At 37.5% G+C, this 24180-nt stretch overlaps 1 protein-coding gene and 3 non-coding genes across 4 annotated transcripts in view; 2 read left to right on the forward strand and 2 right to left on the reverse strand.

Annotated features, from left to right (window-relative positions):
* The first annotated feature begins 1820 nt into the window (after positions 1–1820).
* LOC121644001 (double-stranded RNA-specific editase B2-like) overlaps positions 1821–24180 on the forward strand; it is a 34556-nt gene continuing 12196 nt past the window's right edge. Inside the window, exons 1-3 of the mRNA XM_041991689.1 lie at positions 1821–2000; positions 19613–19699; positions 21179–22116. Coding sequence (XP_041847623.1) covers positions 1898–2000; positions 19613–19699; positions 21179–22116 — 1128 coding nt within the window. The 5' untranslated portion in view covers positions 1821–1897. The remainder of the gene's footprint in view (positions 2001–19612; positions 19700–21178; positions 22117–24180) is intronic.
* On the reverse strand, positions 9796–9877 carry trnas-cga. The gene has a single exon. It is a non-coding gene; the product is annotated as a tRNA-Ser (tRNA).
* Positions 14053–14134, forward strand: trnas-uga. Its single transcript has one exon. It is a non-coding gene; the product is annotated as a tRNA-Ser (tRNA).
* Positions 16019–16100, reverse strand: trnas-uga. Its single transcript has one exon. It is a non-coding gene; the product is annotated as a tRNA-Ser (tRNA).

Consider the following 24180-nt stretch of genomic DNA (forward strand, 5'->3'; position numbering starts at 1 on the left):
ATATTTTCTGTCTATAACTTTTACTTTTGTTCATAGTGACCTGCGTTCATCTTTATACAACTTGCATTCACTTATTACTAAGAATATAATATTTATATATTATTCTCTTTTAACATTTACAATTTATTTTTATATTTAAAATCTATTTTTATAGGTTTTATATTGTATTGTTGACACTTTAGATGGTACTTTTTATATTTATTATTGTTTTATTTTTTTCTTTTTGCACCTTAACTTGCTGATTTTGGAAGAATGTTGTGAGAATTCCAATGTACATGTGCACAAATAGCAAATAAAATTCCTTTGAAATTTTTATTTAAATCTGCTGAATTCATGACAGGTCTTGCTTTATTGTCTTCAGAAAAGTTTTAACATAAGTTTAAACAGATGCAGAATTTGTTGTGCTTTAGTTCTGTTACAGTAAGTTTTAGAAAAGGTTCATTCAGTGCTTTGAGGCTGCAGTTCGCTCTCTAACTTAGTTTTGAGTAGAAACGTCCGCATTAGATGGAGTTTTTCAAATCTCCAATCTTCTTTCCAGCGTTGCTTCAGTTCATTGAGGTTTGCAGCATTTGTTTCTGCACAGCTTTCTGAAGGTTATACCACAGCAGATTCAATCAGGTTGAGGTTTGGACTTTATCTGGTCTATGTCAACACCTTAATTATTTTATTTATTTATTTTTTGTTGGTCACTCTGTGGTAGACTTGCTGCATTTGGGATCATTCGCTATGGGGATGTAAGGGAGAAGAAGGAGGAAGCGACAGTTTACTTGGATCTGACTGTCTATTGGCAGGAGGCTTGACAGGCTCCGCTCATGGAAAAAAAGAATCCATGAGCTAAAGTTTAGACAGTTTAGAAAGCGTGTTTGACAGCTGGTGCTGATATGGCCTGCTGTGCATTATGGCCAAACTTCTTTACTTTGGTGTCATCTGTTCGAGGGACATTATTCCTTGTAGTTTGTTCAGATGCAGTTTTGCAAACCTAAGCTGTGCCATGTTCTTTTTAAAGAGATGTTTTCCTGTAAACCTACCAAACAAGCCATACTTGATCAGTCTTTTTCTAATTGCACTATCGTGGACTTTAATGTTAAACATACTAACAGAGGCCTGGCGAGTCTGAGATGTAGCTCTTGAGTTTTTTGCAGTTTCTCTGGGCATTACAAGATCTGACCTTGGACTGAACTTGCTGGGGCGTCCACTCCTCAGAATATTGTCCACTGTTTTCTACTTGTGAATAATCTTTCTCTCTGTAAAATGATGGAATGCAGATTGTTGGGAAAGTACCTTGTAAACCCCACCAGGCTGCAACTTTTCTAAGATCACTGCTGATGTCTTTCCTCCTTGGCATATTGTTAACACACCTGAATACTGCAAAGCAGCAATCTGAAGAAGCTTCTGCTTCTATAGAGGTGATCACACTAATCATGATCCATTAATTAAGTGCATTTGATTAGTTGGACCTGGTTGCTACTTACCCTCTTAATCGAAATGGAAACAGTGAGGGTGGACTTAGTTGTTCACAAGCTACTTCTGCGTTTTGTCTGTCCTGTAGAAGAAGTAATTATCCATAACTCCTGCAGATATTTATATTGAGTTCTGCATTAATTCAGTGCCTCAGCACATTTTTTGCACATTGAGTGTTTTATGTTTGGAAAAAATGTACTTGGGATTGTGGAGCTGATTCTGAAACCCAGCCTGAAGTCAGAAAAGCTCTTCCCCTCTTCATGATGTCACAGCCTCAGCAGCTGCCTGCCTCCTAAAGCCAGCAGCAGGGGGGAGAAGTCAGTCACTGTGTGGGGCTTACTGCTGCTGGACTGCTCTCCCAGTCTTTCCTGAGCATCTGCTTCACACAGGCTGAGGAGAAGAAGCAGAACAGGGTAAAATACTGGAAAATCTCCTAATGTCACCAGTTTATGGGACTTGCAGCTGGAACATGGAGCTGTCAGAGTGTGACATGAAGGGAAAGTCCAAGAGGAAGAGAAGGAGGAGATGTAAAGGCAAAGGTTAGTACAGCAGTTGTTGAAGGATGTGTGGGAACACTGGTGGGATTGTTGCTTTGACACTGAATTTGGCAGTTTTTATAATCTTTATTACTTCATGAGTTATTAAACATATTATATAGAAAACGAGTCTCTGCAGGTTAATCTTCTGTCACTTGTGTGTCTTCAGAGATCCAAATTACTGCATACATGATATTTATTTGTCGAGTTGGTTTGAAACTGTATTACTGTTACATTTCATCACTACAGCTGCTGCATAAAAGAGTAATAATCTTGTTAGTACTTTGATGTCTTTTGTAGGGGCTTTATTGCAATTTGGGGACAGAAACCACCTGAATGCTTGAATTAAACCTCAGTGGGCAGAACAAACTTATCAAGATGCAACTTCAGTCTGAATTCAGAGGAAAATGACTCAATTAAAAACAAAGTACTAAAGAATTTTAACAGTCTTATTTAAAATAACTAGTTCGTCTTTCATGACTGCTCTTAAATTCAGCCACTGAGGCTAAACTCAGCCACTAAATAGTTTCTACCTCTGGAGTGGTTAGAATATCAGTCACATGTCGTCAGATTGCAGTTAAATGCAAGGTCTGTTACAGTCTCTGCTTTGCATCTTTGTTTGGTTTTGACAGGTTTACATGTGCAGTTCTTCTATAGCGTCATTATCTTTAGCATTAGATAAAAATTTATCTAATGGATGAATTAACAGGGACAAAATCTAGCACAGTGAACCAGATGTTTGAAACTAAATCCATATGTTTACATGAGCACAGCATAGAAATAAAAAGGAAAATTAAGAGTGAAAAAATGAAAATGTCTGTACATGTTACATATGCATGCTCAGGTTGGAAAGGTTGAATTGGCAAGAGGATCTGATGCAATCTGTTGGCTCCCTTTGCTAAGCAATTAGCTTTTATAAGTGGGCTTGTATAAACATAGCTGGACTAATGTGGATCATATACTGAATTTGTTTTAATTGGATTAAAATTGGACTGTATTTGAGATGACTTTGTTGTGAATTGGTGCTTTGAGAGCATGAGTTTTTTTGTGATCTTTATTTTAAGGTGGTGCAGCCTCTCAGAAGACAGTGTAATGGTACAGACTAAAGAGAGCTGGGAAGCCAGACTTAAAGTACAAGTGTGTCAGAAAAACTGAGAAACAGCAAATTTAAAGTGTCTTAATGTTCAGACTATTTTTTCTTGATTTACTTGGTGTGGTTCTGTGTTCAGTTACTCATTTAAAACAGGGGTACCCAAGTCTGGTCCTCAAGATCTACTATCCTGCAACAGTAAATGTCTGGTTTAAAGGTTTGATTAAACTATTAAACATAACTATATATATATTTTTATTTAAAAATGCAAAAAATAAGGCTGTTATGATTTAAAATAAAGCAAATAGAAATTTAAAGTGGTTGCTGGGCAACATAACATTACAACAACATTCAACAACTTCTTCGGTTCTGGCTGATGTCCAGCACCAACACCACGTCCAGCTCCAGTTTCAAGTCTTTTATTCAATTGAGCTGTTCCTTCTTAACTTTCTGATGCTTATTGATTATTTGATGTGTAGTTTATTTACAATATTGAAACATATTATGTTTAACAGCACCTGTGAAAACACAGAGGGCCAGCATTGGACGAGCAATCAAGGTTTTCCTCTTTTTATAACTTTATTTAAACATAAGTGATACAGTAGTCAGGTGCTCAGGTGAGCCCAGCCTTTATCCACCAATAACGTCATAGTAAAAAAAACAAATAATAATAATAATACATTTTTTGTGTCCATTAAGAAACCGACATTTTTTTAAGGTTTCAAACCAACTTTTTTTCAGTCAACATGCAGCTTATTTGTACAACAAACTAGTAGCCTGCAGCAGGCAAAGAGAAGACTGGAGGTGAGAGATAAAGACAGAAAAAAAGAAACTAAAAGCAACAGAACAAATTTGAACACACACACACTCCTTTCAATCTGACCTTTTGTATTGTTAGTGTTGCTTGTAAAGCTGTACTCTGAAATGTGGAGCATAGTGTAATGGAGCAGCTGATGCTTTACTGAAGGTTAACTGGCAATATGCAACAAATACAGTTCCCCGTGTGTCAGGTACCGGTTAAATCCACCACTTAGCTGAGATGCACACTAACTTTCACACCTGTTAAAAAAATTGAAGTGAATATAACCACTGTGTCTTTAGTAGGAAACTCACACAAGCCAACAGGAAACAGGACAACTCTGCACTGAAAGACGCCAGCAAAGGTTTAAATCCTCTTCATGCAAGACCTCAGCACAAAACATGTAGCCTTTTATGTCAGACATGAAATTTAAAAATTAGTAAAGATATCTGACAGTACTGAACTTATTTAATCACTGATTTTGACAGGTGAGCATGGATTACTAAACCGGATTTCATGGCATTTTGTCCAGGAGTTTCTCTCCAAACACATGGCAGCACTGAAACACTCAGAGGCTCAACAAAGGCCTTTGGGTATATTATCTGGGGAACATGACCGTCTGCGCAACAGTTCATCCAAATTCATTCCAGAGCTGCCGAGATGTTTTAATATGGATCAGCATGAAGTTTTTCACAGAGCCTCAACTCTAACAAGGCTAAAAGTGAAAGAAGCCTCTGCAAATAAATAGAAATAGTGGTGAAACTTAAATCTTGGATCGCAATAACAGGTTAAGCTGTCATGTGAAGACTTCAATTATTGAAAATTATGCATTAAGTAGATCAAATTTTCTACCAGAACACAAGAATTTCAAAGGGTCAGCTGGGGCAACAAATGTCTGACAAATCTAAAAATGCTGAATGTTCTTTTTCTATTTACTGTTTGTCATGCATAAATGTAAAGTCTCATCACTATACAAGCCCTAGTAATTATAATTGCAGTCGTCAGGGCAACAGGTCAGGCTGCCAGGATTAAACAGGCATTGTTCTGCAAATGTTAATCTTCTGTAAATGCTGCAGATTACTCCATGATGGCTATGGTATTAAATCTAGTGGTTATTCAAAGTGTGCTAAGCCTATTCCACTTTCGTTAATGACACACTGGCCTTTTTGTACATGAGTGCTGAAATGAAAGCATGTCCTCTTTGGAAAATAAATGCATCTAGAAAATCATACCTCAGTGTAGCCCCCACAAATCCTACAGTTTTAATTTCATTTTTTGGGCCAGCAAGCACTCCCATAGTATCCAACAATTGGTTGGGGTTTAATACCGGCTGTCATTTTAGAACGAGGGGGTGGCATCTTTTTTTTGCTGAAATGGTAACGTCAGTCTACAGCAGAGCTCTGTGGATACACATAAGTCCTGTTACTGCTGTTCTCCCTTTAACTCAACAGTGTTTGAGCTTCTCTATTGTTCTGAGAGTGGGTAGAAGACCCAATGAACTTTAACTTAGCCATAAGACACTTAATTTCTGTGATCTCTAGTATTAAATAGTTGTTACAAGTGGTAAACATTGATTTTTATTCTTTGAAATATACTCAAAATATGTGTAGAAAGTTTTATAAATGAAAGAATTTAATTTATTTGTCACTAATCTATAATTTTGAGGGTTAATGCAACACATGGCCACAGCTAAAGCAGACCACACTCCCATGTGAATGTGTAAAAGCTACAAGGCTGTGAAATTACGGGCTGCATACCACCCTGATAGTTACTGTGTGTGTGATGTAAAAACCTTTAATCAAAGAATTATTTAACTGATCCCAAAGCCAAAGCTTTCCCTAAAGCTAACAATTCTAGTAAAAAAAATAATAATAAAAAAAGATCAGGAAAATAAATGTATTCTTTAATAACACAAAAACTTAACTTTCCAACCTTAAAACGCAGACTTTTGACTTATTTGATGACACAGTGACATTTATTATGTACATTTCCGTCATTACCCAGCAGCGTTCTAAAGTTGAAAAACCACACTTTACAACTTTTGCTTCCGGGTCGTGGCGTGACATTACAGCTGAGTTTTGCTTTATGCACCACATCACATGCTAGCAACAGGCTGTTTTAAACCCCAATAAGGAGGAGAGGAAAAGAAATAGAGAATGCAACAGAGCTAAAGATAAGACAACAGTCAACATCGGACTGACTTTTACTGGCAGGAGAGAGCTCAGAGAAGAGACAGGATGCAAGATGGCTGTCAGATTAGCTGATATTAAGGGGCACCTCACTGAGAAAATCTATCAAAGTTCCATTGTGTGTCTTTAACTGAACAAAATACAATACGCAGCCATTAAAGCAATGCTACTGAACTCACTTATAGGCTCGACACACGGGAGGCGACATCACTCCGCCATCATTTCCTGTGGAACTTGCGTTATGAGGCAAAAATCGCTGCCCTCCACCAGTCAAGCGACATGTGAAACTTGTGTATGTGAAACAAGAAAATAGAAAAATGTTAGATTTTTGTCTCTTTCACACGGTACTACAACCAACCAGCAAGGGACTTCATTCACTGACCAATGAGCTGAGAGCAGGCTAGACAGCCCGTTCTGTAAACACTTTCAATGTGGAGGAACAGATCATTTTAGCTGTGTCTGACTTTCCTATACTTTACGCAAAGCTCATAAGGATGTAAATAAAAAGCATGGTGCCAGGCTGAATTTGTCCAAACATAGGTTCTGGATTTATTTAGATCAGCCTTGAGGTCCGCTAATGAATGATAATATGTACCATGCTGTTGTTTGTAAAACAGGATGAACCCAGGGTCGTCTTTCTGATTTTTATAGTATAGTCAACAGAAAGATTTCTGTCAGTTCAAGCAAATTATTCTGACTCTTCATCCTTCATGCCTTGTCTGTTACGTACTGTTTTGAAAATGTCAAAATTCCCACCAGTATCATAAGCAATCAAATCTTTTTGAGACAAGCGATTTCAGAGTGACCCTGCCGCTGTTGCTGCTGTTTGTTGCGTCCCATGTTGGGTTTCAGCTGGGAGGCAATGAGTTTCGCCTGTCGCTGTCATTGGTCAACCCCCATGTGTCGAGCCATAAGGCTTCCCTTTGAAGATCAGCATCCATCTTGCATCTTGTCTCATCTCTAAACTCTTTCCAGCAAGTAGGAGTCAGTCTGATGTTGGCTCTTGTCGTTTCCTCTGATATAGTTCTCTTTGCTGAATCAGCCAGGGTGCATGTCTAAAACAGACAGTGTGCTAATATACAGTTTTTAGTGTGTGATAAGGTGCCGTAAAGCAAACCACAGCTGTCATGGATGCCTTGGACTACAACAAAGATTTGTGAAGTGTTATTTTTCAGGCTAGGAACGCTGCAAGGTAACGACGGCTTGAGAAATGTGCAAAATGAAAGTCAGTGTGTCGTAAAAAATGTCAACAGTTTTAAGCTGGTAAGGTTATGTTGTGTTGCTTTAAATCCAGAACTGCATAAACCGTGTGTGTGAGTGGATAGAAACTAGGCAATAGAAATAAAGATTTAAGATTTAGGGCTGAAGAGTCACAATTAATGCTGTTAGTCCACCATGTTGCCACAAAGCAAACAAATTGTGTCAGATTTTATTAAATTAGTTCACCTAAATATTCTGTGCTTATGTGATTAATCCATATTACCATAAGGCATCTCAAACTGGTTGTTCTGTCTTATAATAAAACACAAAGCAACAAATGTCATAAACTTTCAGACACCTTCAGGAAAACAAATAGTTAAAACCTCCTCACAAATGAAAATGTCGTGTTTTCTTGTAATTGCTGCTTGTTAAGTTTTATAATTTTGTATTGACTCAGTTAAATCAAATCTGCCATTTTTTTTATTGACTTGTTGTATTCTGGATCAAAATCAGATTAAACATTTAATTAAATGTGACTATTTACATAGTATATTAATAAATAGGACAAAGTACATTTTAATGATATATTTTAGTTATTTTTAGTGTTGAGTTATATGAGGTAGAAAAAAGCCAAAAAACAGAAGAAAAAACATGTTTGTCACATATTTTATAGTCTTTGTCAAAAAAATATAGAAAAACTGATTAGCCGGGTAATATCTGTCAACTAATTCTGCTCTAATTTATTTATTGTTATTTAATTTATTTCATATTTTCTTTTAGATTTTTTTCCATTATTTTCACTGTATTTATTTTCATTTTATAGAACTGTAAATAAATTCAGGCATTAAGGGGTTAAGCATTTAAAATAATATATTCTCTTTTAAGTTCCACAGATTACTGGGAAAATGTGGCAGAAACAAATGAAAGCATGATTTGTGTTGATGAAAGGTCTGAACAACTTCATGGAAAACTGAAAGCTCGTGACAGACTGAGGATGGACTGAAATCAAAAAGGATTTTTCTCTGTGTACAGATGAGAAGATAAACTTGTGCTGCTTTTCAGTCAAAATAAATTGCCATTTGGCTGTAAAAATCCCCTTCTGTTAGCTTTTCGGTCAAATTAACAAACTGTCATTTGTTGGCTGCAAAGTCTCAGAAATGATTTGATTGTCCTGCTTTGAGTGAGGATTATGATTCTCCAACATGGAGCAAACAGCTGCTGTCTGCGGTGGCTCAGTCAGTTTTTTCTGTGCTTGGACATATTTGTGTATTGGATGCATTTTGGATAAGTGAACTCCATTGTGCTGTCAAACCTAGTGGGGCATGTCAGTGCACAATTTCATTGATGGATTCTGCAATCGCCACACTTCTCAGGGGCTCTGGCTGCATGAAAACATTAACAATATGGTTTGTGTGCCCATTTAACTTAATTGCAGGGATGCTCAATGGAAGAGTGAAGGCTCTTATTTTATCTGCAGCTCAGAGAGGAAACGCTGTTGCTGAGATTTGATCCTGCTGAGGTTGATGATGCTGTTAAAAGTTTGCATCGCTCTAGTTTTAGATAGTACTTGAATAAAATTAAGATTTCACACAGACTTACAGCTCTGTGAGCTCAAACTATTTTGCAAATCTAAGAAAAAGAAAAGAAAAAAAAACAACTTAATGCTACTGTTTTTATTTCAATACTGACCAACGTTATTGGAGGCTCTTCATAATACTGTATGTTTGCAAATCAGTTATAGCATCAAAGCTTGCTGTATTTATACTATATATACACTCTGCCCACTTTATTACACCTGTTCAATCACTTATTAACAGAAATATCTAAACAGCCAATCACATGGCAGCAAGTCAACACATTTATTCATGCAGACACAATCAAGACGACTTGCTGAAGTTCAAAATGAGAATCAGAATGAGAAAGAAAGGGGATTTAAGTGATTTTAAATGTTGCATGGTTGTTAGTCTGAGATATTTCTGGAACTGCTGATGGGATTTTCACACAAAACCATCTCTGAGTTTACAGAGAATGATATGAAAAAGAGAAATAATTCAGTGAGCAGAGGCTGTTGGGACAAAAATGTCTTGTCATTGTCCATCTCAGAATAGCATGTCTGAACACACAACATGTCCAACTTTGAAGCAGATGGTGCTACAGCAACATAAGACCACACATGGTGCCTCCTGTCAGCTAAGAACGGAAAACTGAGGCTGCAATTCACACTGGACAACAGAAGATGGAGAAACGTTGCTGGTCTGAGGAGTCAGATGGTAGGCTCAGAATTTGGTGTAAACATCAGAAAAGCATGAATCCATCCTGCCTTGGAACAATGGTTCAGCTGCCGCTGCTGGTGTAAACCATAGCATGATTCCTGTTGTTCCTCAAGAGGTGAAGTTTGTAAACGTGTGTTGTTAATTTTCTAAAAGCAGTGCTTGAGGATTTGAGTAGGCTGGCAAAGTCTACTTATGCTGGATCTTTCTGAAAGGTAAGCATCCTTTATTAGATGCTCTAGCCTTTTGCCGCTGTGAGTAGGATTTGAACCTACGTGGGAATTTCCCATTGGATTTCGAGTCCAACGCCTTAACCACTCGGCCATCACAGCTACTAGTGATGTAACTTGTGCGAAAGAGCCGGCTCTAAGAGCTGATGCTTGGTAGTGACTCAGATGAGCCGGCTCTAAGAGCTGATGCTTGGTAGTGACTCAAACGAGCCGGCTCTAAGAGCTGATGCTTGGTAGTGACTCAGACGAGCCGGCTCTAAGAGCTGATGCTTGGTAGTGACAGCTAGAAGATCACTCAATGGGAGGAACAACAAGAATCATGCTATGGTTTAAAATTACACCAGCAGTGGCTGCCTCCCAGTTTTATCTCCTTTTCCTGCTTGCTTAGCTCTCAGCTCCAGCAATGCTTTGTTTGTATTGGCCATCATGGACAGGCGGCCAATCACATCTGAGGATAGAAGATCATACCATTATGTAAAAACAGAAAGGAGGGTAGATGGCGCTACACTGTGAGTGAGACAGCAGACAGACGTGAGGAGAGTGAATGAATGAATGAGTGCGTCTTGTCATCAAACCCTAAAAAAGATGCTAAATTCAGAGCCGTTCGCGAGTCAAAAGTCTTTGGGAGCCGGGGCTCTGAAAAGAGCCGAATATCCCATCGCTAGCAGCTACATGCTGTCCTTGTGTCCGAACTGTGGACACATGGTAGATGGACTCAGTCAGTGATAGTAAGTTGTCTTCCGTATTGTCTACCTTAGGCACAACGTCAGACTCCTCTATATTAAGAAAAGAAACCATTTATTCATTTCAAGCCTGTCTGACACGGCAATACATATAAGCAACTGGTGAGAACAATTTAGTAGCCAACTGTTAAGGATTAGGTGTGAATATAAATAGCACCGCAAGGAACAACACAGTGAAACGTCAAGAAACTATAAAGCACACCAATCTAAAACAAGCATAAAAATTGGCCAGGGAAGATCAGGAAATAAAGCCACTGATCCAGATGTAGAGACTAACCTGAACCAGTGTCACTTCAGTGACAATATAAATACGGAAAGGTGGTAATCCAGCCCTTGTTCTGTGGTTTTGTGACATGGATGTTTTGTTTTATGTAGCAGTGTCCTCAATGATACATTGAAAGCCTACATTCCTCAGTATACTCACTGGCTAACTGCACATTCATATGCAAACATGTAAAACAAGATTAGCAGCAGCACAATTTTGGCAACATCAAACAAACAAAGGAGTTAACAGCACAGATTGTGATGCAAGCCACACAGATGGGGCGCATAATCTAATACAGCAAGCCATCAACGCTGGTTATCCTGTCCACACATCCACGGCAGAACTGGATAATCTGAAAATCTTCACCCTGGAAAGCAAGTTACTAAAAGTTTGTCTTGAATTCCCCAAAAACTGTTTGCATGTGGATAAAAAACACAAATGTATAGAAAAATCTGTTGTTGTTTTTTTTTTACCCTTTCAGGAACATACTGTCTTCTCACCAACAGATAATTAGAATTAGGGTTATTATTAATAATATTAATAATTATAATAGACTGGATTTATATAGACACTTTACACGAGTCCATTAACCATTCATACACTAGTGGTGGTAAACTAGGTGTGTAGCCACAGCTGACATGGCAGCCAATGCAACAGTGTCTCAAAACACCACCAAACATTTGAACAAGTAGAAAATTGTATGCATTCAAATTTTCTGGTTAGAAAACACCATTTAAAAAAATATGTCAACACAATTTTTTCTGCTAGTGTCACCATTCGGGTTCATTGGCAGAAGGTTAGAAAATGAGTAAGCACTCATTTGGCTTTACAATTAGGCTCCTGCAAAGCTCTGATTCATGATCAAAATACAGAACAGATACATTTAAAATGACAAAACATCTAAATGATTCACAGTTAACAATAATATAAAAAGAGAGCTAATCTTTCAAACCGACAAAGCAGAGCAGCAGACGAGCACATTAGAAGCTGAAGTAAAGTCATTGTGTGCAGCCAACGGTCTGCCTAAGATTACCGCTGTCATTGTTATTATCTCTCATTGCACATTACCATATGTTTCTGGCAGTAATTTCATCACTCATTTTCAAATAATGATCATCTGCCTGTTGATCTGAAGGCAGACGCTCAGACTTTGTTGCTTGAATGTGATTTGATGAGATGATGCAGTGAACTAAATTTAGAACTGAGGAAAGCTTTGTGGTCTGTTCTCACTGTGCAGGAAAGAAAATTATATCTGATGCAATTTGAAATCACAAACACTCGACTGCTGCAGTTATAAATTAGACAATATATGCAAATGAATGAAGTTAGAAACCATTGGGCAAAATTTATTAAAGTAATCTCAACGTTTTAAAGTTTAGATGATGATGTGCCAATAAGAATGTTACGTCTGGCTGCATCTGCATCACAGATAAAAATGAACCGAGATGATTGAAAACCTGTTTACAGTAAAACCAACTTTCATCATCAGAACTACAATTTGGGTTTCTTTAAATGTTTCTTCAGAGAGATCCTGAGAAAACTCTTAGTTTTAATGATGATAGAAAAACTACCTGGTGGATTTTAATGAAACTTTGTGGAGATTTGGAGCAAACGGGGAAAAATAGGTAAAAAGGTAAAAAGATAAAAGGTTGTTTTTGTAAATTCTCATACAGTTCAATACATTATAGCTAGCATTATACCATCAGTTAAACAACTCATTGGTGCTAACGGTGCCAGTCTTTCATAAAGGCAACAAGTTGTTGCTGCTGGAATTTCAGATAGAAAACATCAGTTTATGCATTTTTTACACATTTTGTTTTTGGAGGGGTGCTGCAGTTGAGATTCTTCTTGGCTTCATATTACTTTTACCCAGTGATGGGTGCTACCAGGAGCTGCAGCACATAGTTGGGGAATCCATGTATTATCATGGAAAGAGTGACAGATGGCAGGATAAGTTCTATTTACCATTGAGCAGGACTTGAACCTACAAGGGGAATGCCCATTGGATTTCTAATCTAAAGCCTTAACCATTCAGCCATCACAACATGACAGCTACAACTCATCCTACCACACTGACTTCTGTTATTGTCAGTCATCCAGGTCATCACTTTTTTTTTTGTTCAGTTTTCATCTCAATTAAAAGCCTCCTTCAGTTGTAAATGCATGGTGGTGAGTTCCAGGGCTTAAAAGTCTTGCAGGATCATTTGCAACTTTAGATCTCCACCCTACACAGGTGGTGTCTGGACAGAAATTAGGACAACAATAAAAAAGCAATGTTTAAGAACAAATAAATAAAAGGAAATCCACCTCTTGTGTGTTTCATTAGTGTTGCATAACTTCTAGACCTTCTCTGCTCTGCTGGAATGAAGGACCAAAGCTACTTTTCACACTGACTGCTACATGCAGGCAGACGACTGTCACCTTATTTAGCTGGATGTATTTTATAACATGTAAGTTTTGTTTTACAATAACAGAACATATTTTAGTTGTTGAGGTTCTTATTAATATTATCTCCCTTTTTCCTGAACATCCTGTTTATGTCCCCCCCCGAGCATGCGCTCTTAGGAGAATAAAAATATAATAGCTAAATAATAATGAGGTATTTTATGGAGGATTTAATCCAAAAAGTTTCAATATTTCTTTGCCCTTGAGGAAAGACTTTACACATTACAAGTAAATGAAACCACTTGCCATTAATTATGCTTAGCAAATGAAATTATCCACAGCTGTCAGACCACACATTCTCTGGACAGTGAACAGTGCTTCTTACTTCCCTTCCCTGCTACGCCTTATTTCATTACTCTATTAAATAAGGTTTATTAACCATAGATTGATGGGAAAAAGCTTGTTTTCTAGGGTCTGCTAAAAACATGCACTGTGCAAAATAATACATTTTGTTTTCCTTCTTTGTCTTTAATTGGCTGTTCTATGAACCAAGCATAAAAGTGTTTTTGCACACTTTCTGCTTTTACCATAAAATGACAAGAAATAAATGTAAATGGAGCTCAAAACAGGTTTTTCTCTACAGGGGATTCTTAAATCAACACCAATGTAAGGTAATATTACAAACAAAACAAAAGTCTTTAAAAGGCCTCAGCTGGTGCTCATATCGTCCTTTTTTACTTTTCTCTCACTATGGCGACCTGTCCAAGGTGTATTCTGCCTCTCACTCATTAACAACTAGAAAGTTTTCAGCTCCTTTTACAGAATACACAGTGCTTCAGAGAAGGGACAAAACTATCAATAACAGGCAAACTCTCTGTCAATCAGCTGTGATGGCCGAGAGGTTAAGGCGTTGGACTTGAAATCCAATGGGGATTCCCCGCGCAGGTTCGAACCCTGCTCACAGCGATGAAATAGCTTCATCAAACAGTGTCTTCTTTGTCACATGCTGAACTGTACATATGAGTAGATTGCACCTCCTGTCAGCTGTTGGCATACAGTACTTGAGCTTATAATATAATAATAGTTTTCCAGTAATGTAAAACATTATATCTCACTTGTTGGTTATTACATTATTGACTGGGCATTAAAGGCTGAATAATTAGGATTTTTCCTGTAAAAATAATTTCAACTGTTCTTATTTGTTGGGAGGGATAAAAGGAAGCTTCCCTATAAACAAGCTGTCTCATGTGTCTTTGTCAGGTTTTTCTCCTTCAAAATAAGAGTTCCGTGCCGCACTAACTTGGGTGCACTGTGTTGCTCTTTCCTGCTTTCTGGTTCCTTATCCAATCATATGCGACTCCCCACGGTTGCCTAATAACAACAAGGCAGCGTTTGGGTTTTTTATGTCCGCAAAAGAGCAGCAGCCTGCAGGTATGAAAGCTAGTAAAAGAAGCGGACCAGAAATAGTTTCAGAAAAACCTAAAAAGCCTCGGCATCCTGCTAAAAAAGCAAATGACCAAAAACGTAATAAAAAAGGATTAATAGTGGAGAATCTTTTGCAAGGTGGAGAAGTCTGAGTTGGCAAAGTTTTTCCTCAACAGGTAAGCACTGGAATTTTGCTTAAATTACCGAAAAGTTTATCTTGATTTACAAAGAATTTAGTCTAATTTATTTCTCGACACTCATTAAATTAATTTGTGTGACTGTATGGACGTATTAATGGAGTAAATTGGTGGCCTATTAGTTTACAACAGCAAATGTAATGACCGGCAACCTACGCGAAACTCTCCGAGGGAGGGGATGAACGCTCTCTGTGTTTATCTTTTTCGACTGCAGTTCTGATTTAAAACACTAGGTGTCAATGCTACTTTTTTGCCTTTAAAAAAATACTTTGAAAATGAAAAAACTGCAGCAGAAAATGTAATAGTGCATAAATTAAATGGTATTTCTTTGAAATACTAGATTCTTTTTGCATTATCCTTCATTAAGGATATATCCTTTTTCAGCTCTGGTTGTAAATGTCCAATTTGGCTTGTTGTACAACAAACCACTAGATATTACACACCTGATATTCTACTAATTATTTATTTGAGGATGCCTAAAGTTAAATTAAATCTCATATTTTTACCAAAAAATATTATTAGCATTGCACAGGTATGTGTGTTGTACAGTCTTAAAACAGACTTAAAACAGACTAATAAAACATTTGTAGTATAGGATTTTAATATTTCAAACACAATAAAACTGCCACTGCAGCTCATATTTCTATGTTTATATCTGTGGGGGAAATTCTGCCTCACAAGTAGAGTTGGTAAATGGTGGCAGAGAACCAGATGCATCTAAATGGAAATAAATGGGGTCACTGGTTCAGTGGCCGGCATGTTCTGATCCGGATGTTTCCCTGAAGCAAAATTCCTAAACCAAAAGATATGGAAGATGTAACTTGAGCTGAAAAGATCTGCACAGATACACAATTTACAGATTCCTACCTTAGCTTCTAACATTTTTTAAGCAAAATCTAAAAGCTTAAAGAAAAAAATGTGATTTTTCATAATTTCCATGAAATTTTACAAAATGAATAGAACTAAAAATTCCTTTTCCAGACATGTTATTGTATTAGATTTCACTTTAAAAAATGACTTAATTCTTGATTTTTTTTGGGCTGTACTCAGTCAAAAAGTCTGGTTCACCATCGTACATACATTCAGCTTTATATATTCTTCCCTCATAAAAACCAGACCACACAATAAAAGGAAGAAATCTAAATCACAAATATGGAGACTTGAAAAGTCTGAAGTTGGATCTTTAGAGTTTTACATTTAGTTTTATAAGATTGATCATTTACTTCATCGCTGTGAGTAGGACTTGAACCTACGAGGGGAGACCCCATTGGATTTCAAATCCAACGCCTTAACCACTCGGCCATCACAGCTTACAAAAGTCCACCCATCACCCCACACATCCAGGTCGGGGTGATTCAAAAAGAAGCTAGTTTCTTTTCCTGGTTCAGTTCTCCTTTCAAGTTGCAAATGTATGGTGGTGAGTTCCAGGCACTTAAAGTCTTGTAGGGTAACATGATTGTCACTGGGAAAGTAGAATTAGATCACGCCATCATCAGCGTGAGAAAGGTCTTAATATTTTTTATATAAGACTTGTTACATATGATAATATAAATTACAAACCTACAGAAACCGTAAGACTCTGATTGCAGTCCCTGTGAGCACGGGTAGAACCAGCACAAGGATTCCCCGTGTCTTGCAGGCCGAGCCATCGCAACTCTGTCATCATTCCAGCTGCTGTGAAAGATTTGAATAAATAAATGAAAGATCTTCAAGAATCAGGAAAAAAGAAGTCAAGCTTTTATTATAATGTTAATAAAGCAACAACAGGATAAATGACTTTTGACCTTTCGGACATTTTACTTGCAGATTTCTGGATTCTATCCACAATAGGGGGAGGTGCTTTTCCAGTTTAGTTTTCTTGGAAAACAAATGGTAAATGGTCTGTACTTATGTATACATCACATTCACACACTGATGGCGGAAGCTGCCAAGCAAGGCACTAACCACGACCCATCAGGAGCAAGTAAGTCTTGCTCATGGATACCTCAACATGGACGACACGGGATCAAACCGGCAACCCCTGGGCTACAGGACAACCACTCTACCTACTGAGCCATGTCGCCCCGAGACTGACTTCCAATTTGCAGACAGTATTAATCAGTAAGCAGGGGTGCTACTGGAGGGACAAATTAAAGTAGATATATGTGTGTAAAAAAGGAAAGCTGCTTTATTAGTAATACAAGCTCATTGCTTTTTATTGGCCTTGTCATTTTCTATATACATGCCAGATATTTGAAATCCCCTGCACTGCTCACCAGATAGCGCATGCACTTTTACTGTGTTTTAATTTGCTCACCAGCTCTGCATATTGATCTAAAAACTGTTGCACAAACTCGTTTTGCAAAAGGTTTGTCACATGAAAGCATGGCTAACCTCTGCTTAAACCAGGAACTAAGTGTGATACTTCATTTCACAGGTGAAAGGTGAAGTGAAATCAAGTGAGAAATGACAGAACGATGAGCTTTACAAACAGTTCAAATCTTTTTCATGCTAAAATAAATTGACCTGTTTGCCACCAGGATCATTAAAACGCATCCAACCTCCACCTGCCTTCAGCAACTCAGGACTCACATCATTATATTCACATCTCATCTCACAGCTCTCCCTCATATCAACCCACCACTTAATGGATCACACGCCTAATATGCTGTAACTGCAAGGTGCAAGGTTAATGCAGAAGAGTTTAGAGTGTACCCGTCATTATTCTAATGACTTTTAGTGTGCATTGCAGTGCCCTTCAGTATTAGCAGTGACCAGGGCTAAAACCGAGCTAAACTGTGTTTCCATCCAAGAAAAACCTTCATATTTCCAATTGATTCTAATTGTTTACACACTCAGTTTTACATCATTTATACTTTAACTAGGCTATGTGTATTCATGTTTACACTGGATATTGTACTAATAATGTGTTAGTCTCACATTTTTACCAAAAAAGATGGCAAAGTATTACAAGCATTGTACAGGTATATGTGTTTTACAGTCTTAAAATGGAGTGATATGTAACATTTACAGTAAAGGATTTTAATATTTCAAACACAATAAAACTGCCACTGCAGCTCATATTTCTGTTTATATGTGTGGGGGAAATTCTGCCCCACAAGCAGAGTTGTTAAATGGTGGCAGAGAACCAGATACATCTAAATGGAAATAAACGGGGTCACTGGCCAGCAGGTGATCTATTACAATGGTTGTGATCCAGGTGTTTCCCTGAAGCTAAATTCCAAAACCAAAAGATATGGAAGATGTAGCTTGAACTGATAGAAAAGCTCTGCATGGATACACAATTTACAGATTTCTACATTAGCTTCTAACATTTTATCAAACAAAATGTAAAAACTTTATGAAAAAAAAACAACATAACTTCCATGACATTTTACAACATGAAGAGAACTAAAAATTCCTTTTCCAGACATGTTTTTGTATTAGATTTAATTATACAAATGACTTAATTCTTGATTTTTTGGGTTGGTTTTGTATTGATTTACAATCTTAACAAACACCAGGCACTCAGTCTAAAAAGTCTGGTTCACCATCATACATAAGTTCAGCTGTATATATTCTTCCCTCATGAAAACCAAACCACACAACATTTTCTACAGTAAAAAATACATCAAAATCACAAATATGGAGACTTGAAAAATCTGGATTTTTAGAGTCTTACATTTAGTTTTACAGTTTGTGTTGGAGGTTTGTGTTCAGCAGCATGTTTTCATCTCTGGTGCTGACACACACAAAGCTGGAAAAGCAAAGTAGTGAACAGGTAGCTGTAAAGTATCATTAATTTCACATAAAACAGTAAAATACATTTTAGAATTGGTGTGTTATTTGCCTAATTGAGTTTACTTTGGTACATTAAATTTAAAGCAGCACTAAATAACTTTTCAACCTTTAAACTCTGCACTTCTGGCTTGTTTTGTGGCACTCTGACATTTATTATATTATTATTATTATTATTATTATACGCAGTGTTCAGAAACCACACAACTTCTTTTTCCAGACCTGAGCACCGTGTGACAGTTGTCGTTTGCTTTACGGCACTGCGTCACATGCCGGCAGTTGAAAACACTGGCTGCTCTGGACACTTACCACTTCAGTCTTCAATCCGAACGGGTCATTCTTGGAAATCTAAGAAAAAAAAAAAAAAAAAAAACACAACACTGATTGAAATTTAATAGACAATAAATGATAAAAAAAAAAAAAAAAAAAAAAACAGCCAAACTGCTGAGCATGGGAATCCAACTGGAATTAACTTCCTAACTTTTAATCCAACCACAACAGATTCAGGAAACTCTGGAAAACGGAAAAGTCAACGATGATTTCAGAAATTATGAAAAAAATGTAAAATTAAACAAGCAAATAAATAAGTAAATGCAATCACATGCTTCAGGTTGCTAACATTCATCAAGGCTTTGAACTACAAATCAAATCTTTGGAAATCTAAATACGAACAGTCCTGCGTTGTATTAGATTTAAACCTCAGGATATTTCTTGCCTGAAAGCCTCAGCCCTTATCACCATCACCTTTCTATTACCCCCGCTGCCTCTCTGTTTGTTTTCTATCTGTTCATTTGGTGGGAACTCTAATGGCCTTCTTGCCTTCATGCATTAGATTTACTGCTATCACCATCAGTGTGTTTATCTCACTCCAATTTATTACTTCTGTTGTTGGAAGTAAATATATAAACATGCAGCTAAAAGACACAGAATTTAAACTAACTGGACTCATCTCTCTAACAGAAAACGTAGGTGGCAGTAACATGTGGACTCTTAGGTCTGTCTGTGATTTCATGTGTTTCTAATGTTTTCTTTGTTTTTTTTTCAGGATGGAGCAACACAGTATCGCCCTTCATCAGTCCCATACATCACTGGGATTCTGCAGCATCATCAGCTGAGGATGCAGACAATTCAAGTAAAAATTTCATTGTTCTTTGACTGCACATAACATGCATAAAAGTGAGGATTTATGTATTTGTTTTATTTTATTTTGTGCTTTTTAGATTCACCATGATTTGCATTACATCACACTTACTTAAGTGACATATTTACTTTCGTTCATACTTAGACTGCTGTCTTTCAGCACCAAAGCATTGCTCAAGGAACAAAAAGAGCACCAACAGAAGCTATTTTTGATATTTTAGCCCAAATTCTTTAGTCACTCCCAAAGGGCAGCAAAACATTGTAACAGGCAAATTATTTTGTGGAGATGTGAATTGTTTTTCTATCATTATGGGTCCTTGCAAGTGTTTTTTTTTTTTTTTGTTTGTTTGTTTGTTTTTTTTTTTTTTGTTTTTTTTTTAATATTTAAAGTGGTAAACATTACTTTACATTACACTACATTCATGTGCAAAACATTTGGAAAATAAACCACAGCCAGACAAAACATTTTGACCATTTTGGACCCTTCAAGCTGTAGTAATATTATAAAAAAATATATAATTAAAAAAAAAAGATTAATTTTATAAATAAAGCATTTTTGATACAGGAGAAGCACAAAATGCTTTACATAACAATCTCGTTAAAAGACAGACCTAGCAGAAATCTATTTCTAGTTCATAGTAGAGGTCACAGACTATAATAACAACCAAGTCAACAGTAGGTGAGCAATGTACTGCAGGATCTGACACTGAAGGGCATGCAGCTAGAAGACAAGCTAACACAGCAGCTAATCCAATTAGCTTTGGCATGCTAGTAACCAGTGTAGCAGTTTGTTATTATCTTGTCAGCTTCAGTATGATGGTTGCAGTCTCTCCATGCACATGACCAGTTTATACATGGTAACAGCCAGTGAGGCAGTGTCTAATCTAGTGGGTCACCAGCATACAGACGCTAGTTGTTAGCCTCTCCAGTGCTAATGCACGATTTGCTATGGTTACCAGTTACCAGTGCTGGTTTATTATTGGTTTGGTTCTTTTACTGTGCTATATTTTCAGCTTTGTGGATACACAAAAAACATGAGATATGGACTGTGCATAAACACCAGATATGACACCGCATCCTCCATTCTCTTTGTGCTGTCAATAAAAACTGATTTACTCAACGAATCTTTTGCATCACCTCCTGCCTCCTGCATGCTAAATGTTGACACTTCTCCAGATTATTTGGTAATAGTGTGTCTCAAATAGGAGAGTCTCCATTATGAGATGCATGTTAGAACAACACTAATGAAAGTCAAGGATTTGTGCTCATAATGTTCTCCCGTTTTCCATGTGAGAACAGATTAATTACTTCTAACATGGCTGGTTTATCTAATGAGGTGTAATTTAAGCAGGTTCTGCTATTAATGTTCCTTTAGGGTCTTCCAATGGATCATACAGAAATATCTGATTAGCCAACCAGTCAGACTCTTAAGATTTTCACATTTCCTGTCATGATTTTGATCTCTCAACAGGCACCAGTAGTTTGGAGGTTAAAGAGAATCAGGTTGAGAAAAACCAGTTGGAGCACAACCTTCTCCGAAAGTATCATCCATCAATCTTTTGTGCAACTTTTCCACGACAGAGACCAAGAGCACCGAAAAGGAAGCAGTCGCTAGTGGACAGAAAAGACTGGCTGCTCTGCCAGAGCCATGGGGCTTGTAAAAGAGCAGCCTGGGCAGTGACTCAGAAAAATGCACTGGTGCAGCTTAACGAGTTACGACCAGGTCTGCAATATGAAATTGTGTCAAAAACTGGTCCACTGCATGCCCCGGTGTTTTCTGTAGGTGTGGAAGTTAATGGTTTCCACTTTGAGGGTCAAGGAACTACAAAAAAGCAGGCCAAGCTGAGAGCTGCGGAGCTGGCTCTGCAGTCATTTATCCAGTTTCCTAATGCCTCCCAGGTTCACACCACCATGGGGAACTTCACCAGCACACCTATGGATTTTACTGCAGATCAACTGGACCTCCCTGATGCAATCTTCAAAGAGTTTGAATCATCGCTGCATGAAAACTGCGATCTTCTACACTGTAGTGCAGCAAAGGAGGAGGTTTTCTCCAGCCTCTGCAACCACAGATGGCTTGTTCGGTTCTCACTGGACTTGGTTTCCACAAGTAATCCAAAGAGACGAGACCTTAGCACTTCACTCAGTCCAGTGGCACTGTTAAATGAGCTGCGACCAGGACTCAGGTACACATGTCTGACAGAAAGAGTTCACGGCAGGCCAATGAGGAATTTTATCATGGTGCTCAAACTGGAAGGGAGGGTGTTTGAAGGCTGTGGTCACAGTAAAAGACTGGCTAAGACACAGGCAGCAGCAGCAGCCTTGGAGTCGATTTACAACATAAGTCTGGGACCAGAGAAGAAAATAATAGGCCTCCAGGGCAGTCGGACCAAAAATCAGCTACCTCAGGTGAGTTTCTTCTACTTCAGAAGCAATGCAACATATGCAAATGTGCTAAAAATAACCAGAATAACTGAATTTAAAATGAGGAGATGAGTGGTTTCAAGGCTCAAGCTGCTGCTTGACTGCATCCACTTACTAAGAATAAATTGTTGCCATAAAGGATAAATTGGATTTTTGCTAACCTTTAAACAGTTTTTCTGCTTTCAGATACAATGCTACTTGTATATAAGTCCTAGTTTGAGTCCTTCTCCTTGCTCTCGGTAAAACTCTTTCCCCTTACAAACCAGCAGTTCCTTGTTTTGTTCTCCACTTATCTCACCTCTTAATGCACTGCATGCTGCTCTTTGAGAATCACCAGGTGCAAATAAATTATGGAGCAGAGATCCTCAGTCCTGGTACTAGAGTGTCCTCCAAATTCTAGAAGTTTTGACTTGTACTAACACATCTGACTCAAATAAATGTGTAATGATGTGTGTAATAAATGTCGAGCTCTGCTGAGTCTGAATCAGGTGTGTTGCAACAGGGAAACTTTGAAATTTTGTTGGTAAATGGATTGTACTTAAACAGCACTTTTCTAGACATGTTAAAGTGCTTTCACACACATGTCACATTCACCGATTCAAACACAGTTGAACAGATTTCTACTGTTAAATACTGTGCTTTTACTATCACTCACATGCATTCCCCAGTAGCCTCATTGGGAGGTGACGTGGGGTTCAGTGTCTTGCCCAAGGACACTTCGACATGTAATAAGGGTAATTGATCCACCAACTTTTCAGTTGATAGACAACTGCTCTTTCTTCTGAGCTACAGCTGCCCAGCCTGTTAATAAAAACAAAATATTATTTTATTCAACCTGTAAATTAGCAACTTTATTTAGTTCAAGTTCAAGTTCAGGTTTATTTATATAGCACATTTTCTGCAACAGCAGTTGCCCAAAGTGCTGAACAACAGAACAAAAAACACTCCACAGTTAAAATAAACACTACACAATAAAACAATAAAAAACAATGAAAATAAAAACAGAAATAAAAATTGATAAAAATGATAAAATCTATAAAATAATAAAAACAACAAAACTAGAATTACAAACTAGAATAAAATTAAATAATAAAACACACGAATGTCAAGCTCAGTTTTGTTCAAATGCCAGTGCAAAGAAGTAAGTTTTGAGTAAAGACTTATTTAGAACCACAACAAACACAATAAATAAAAGTCTGTGTCCAAACATTATGACACTTTAATTTCTAATTTCTAAACACTAATTTCTCAACTTTTTTTTGACACACTTGTATTTTAAGTCAAGCTTCCCATCTCTCATGTGACTCTGTGCTCCTGGTTGGTACCACTACACTGGCTGTCTTCTGAGAGCCGGCTGTCTCCTTTTACATAATGGTATGGTCCTAGTCTGTCTTTCCATGTGATTGGCCAAAATAAAACCCTGTCCTTCTAAAGATTCAGCTCTCTCTGACAGGAGAGCTGAACCGCCCACAACAAAGAATCCACTCGATACACAGCCTCTTTCCTCGAGTTAGCACCTTTTTGTTGTGCTCAAATGATGTAGCCATTGTCAGGGGCTGTTATGTTGTGCTCATAGAGCCACTATTCAAAATATATAACCAACGCTACTCATCTTGCCTTTTGTAGCCATCTTATGCATATTACATTTCCTACTCATGAATACTGCTCACATACAGCAGCCTGATTTATGACAATAATGACATGATTCAATAATAACAATGTCAGATATTGAATTAGTAACTGCAGACATATTTAGAATATAACCAAAAATACACTCTAAAGCGGTTTAAAAAGAAGTTTTCTTTTTAAAAATAAATGTAAAGATAGTATAAAGTGTCACAGACATGGAAGCAGAAGACGAGGAAGAAGGACCAAAGTGCAGGACTCAGAGACACAGGTGGAAGGATGACTAAAGATGATTTAATTAACTGAAAACACAGCAGAAACAAAGTTAACAAAAGGCCTAACTGAGATGACACAGAGTAGCACAACTAACACACACAATGAACCTGGAGCATATATACTGAAGGACTGATTACAAAACGAGAA

The sequence above is a fragment of the Melanotaenia boesemani genome, chromosome 8 (genome assembly GCF_017639745.1).
Source record: "Melanotaenia boesemani isolate fMelBoe1 chromosome 8, fMelBoe1.pri, whole genome shotgun sequence".
In the NCBI taxonomy this organism is placed as follows: Eukaryota; Metazoa; Chordata; class Actinopteri; order Atheriniformes; family Melanotaeniidae; genus Melanotaenia; species Melanotaenia boesemani.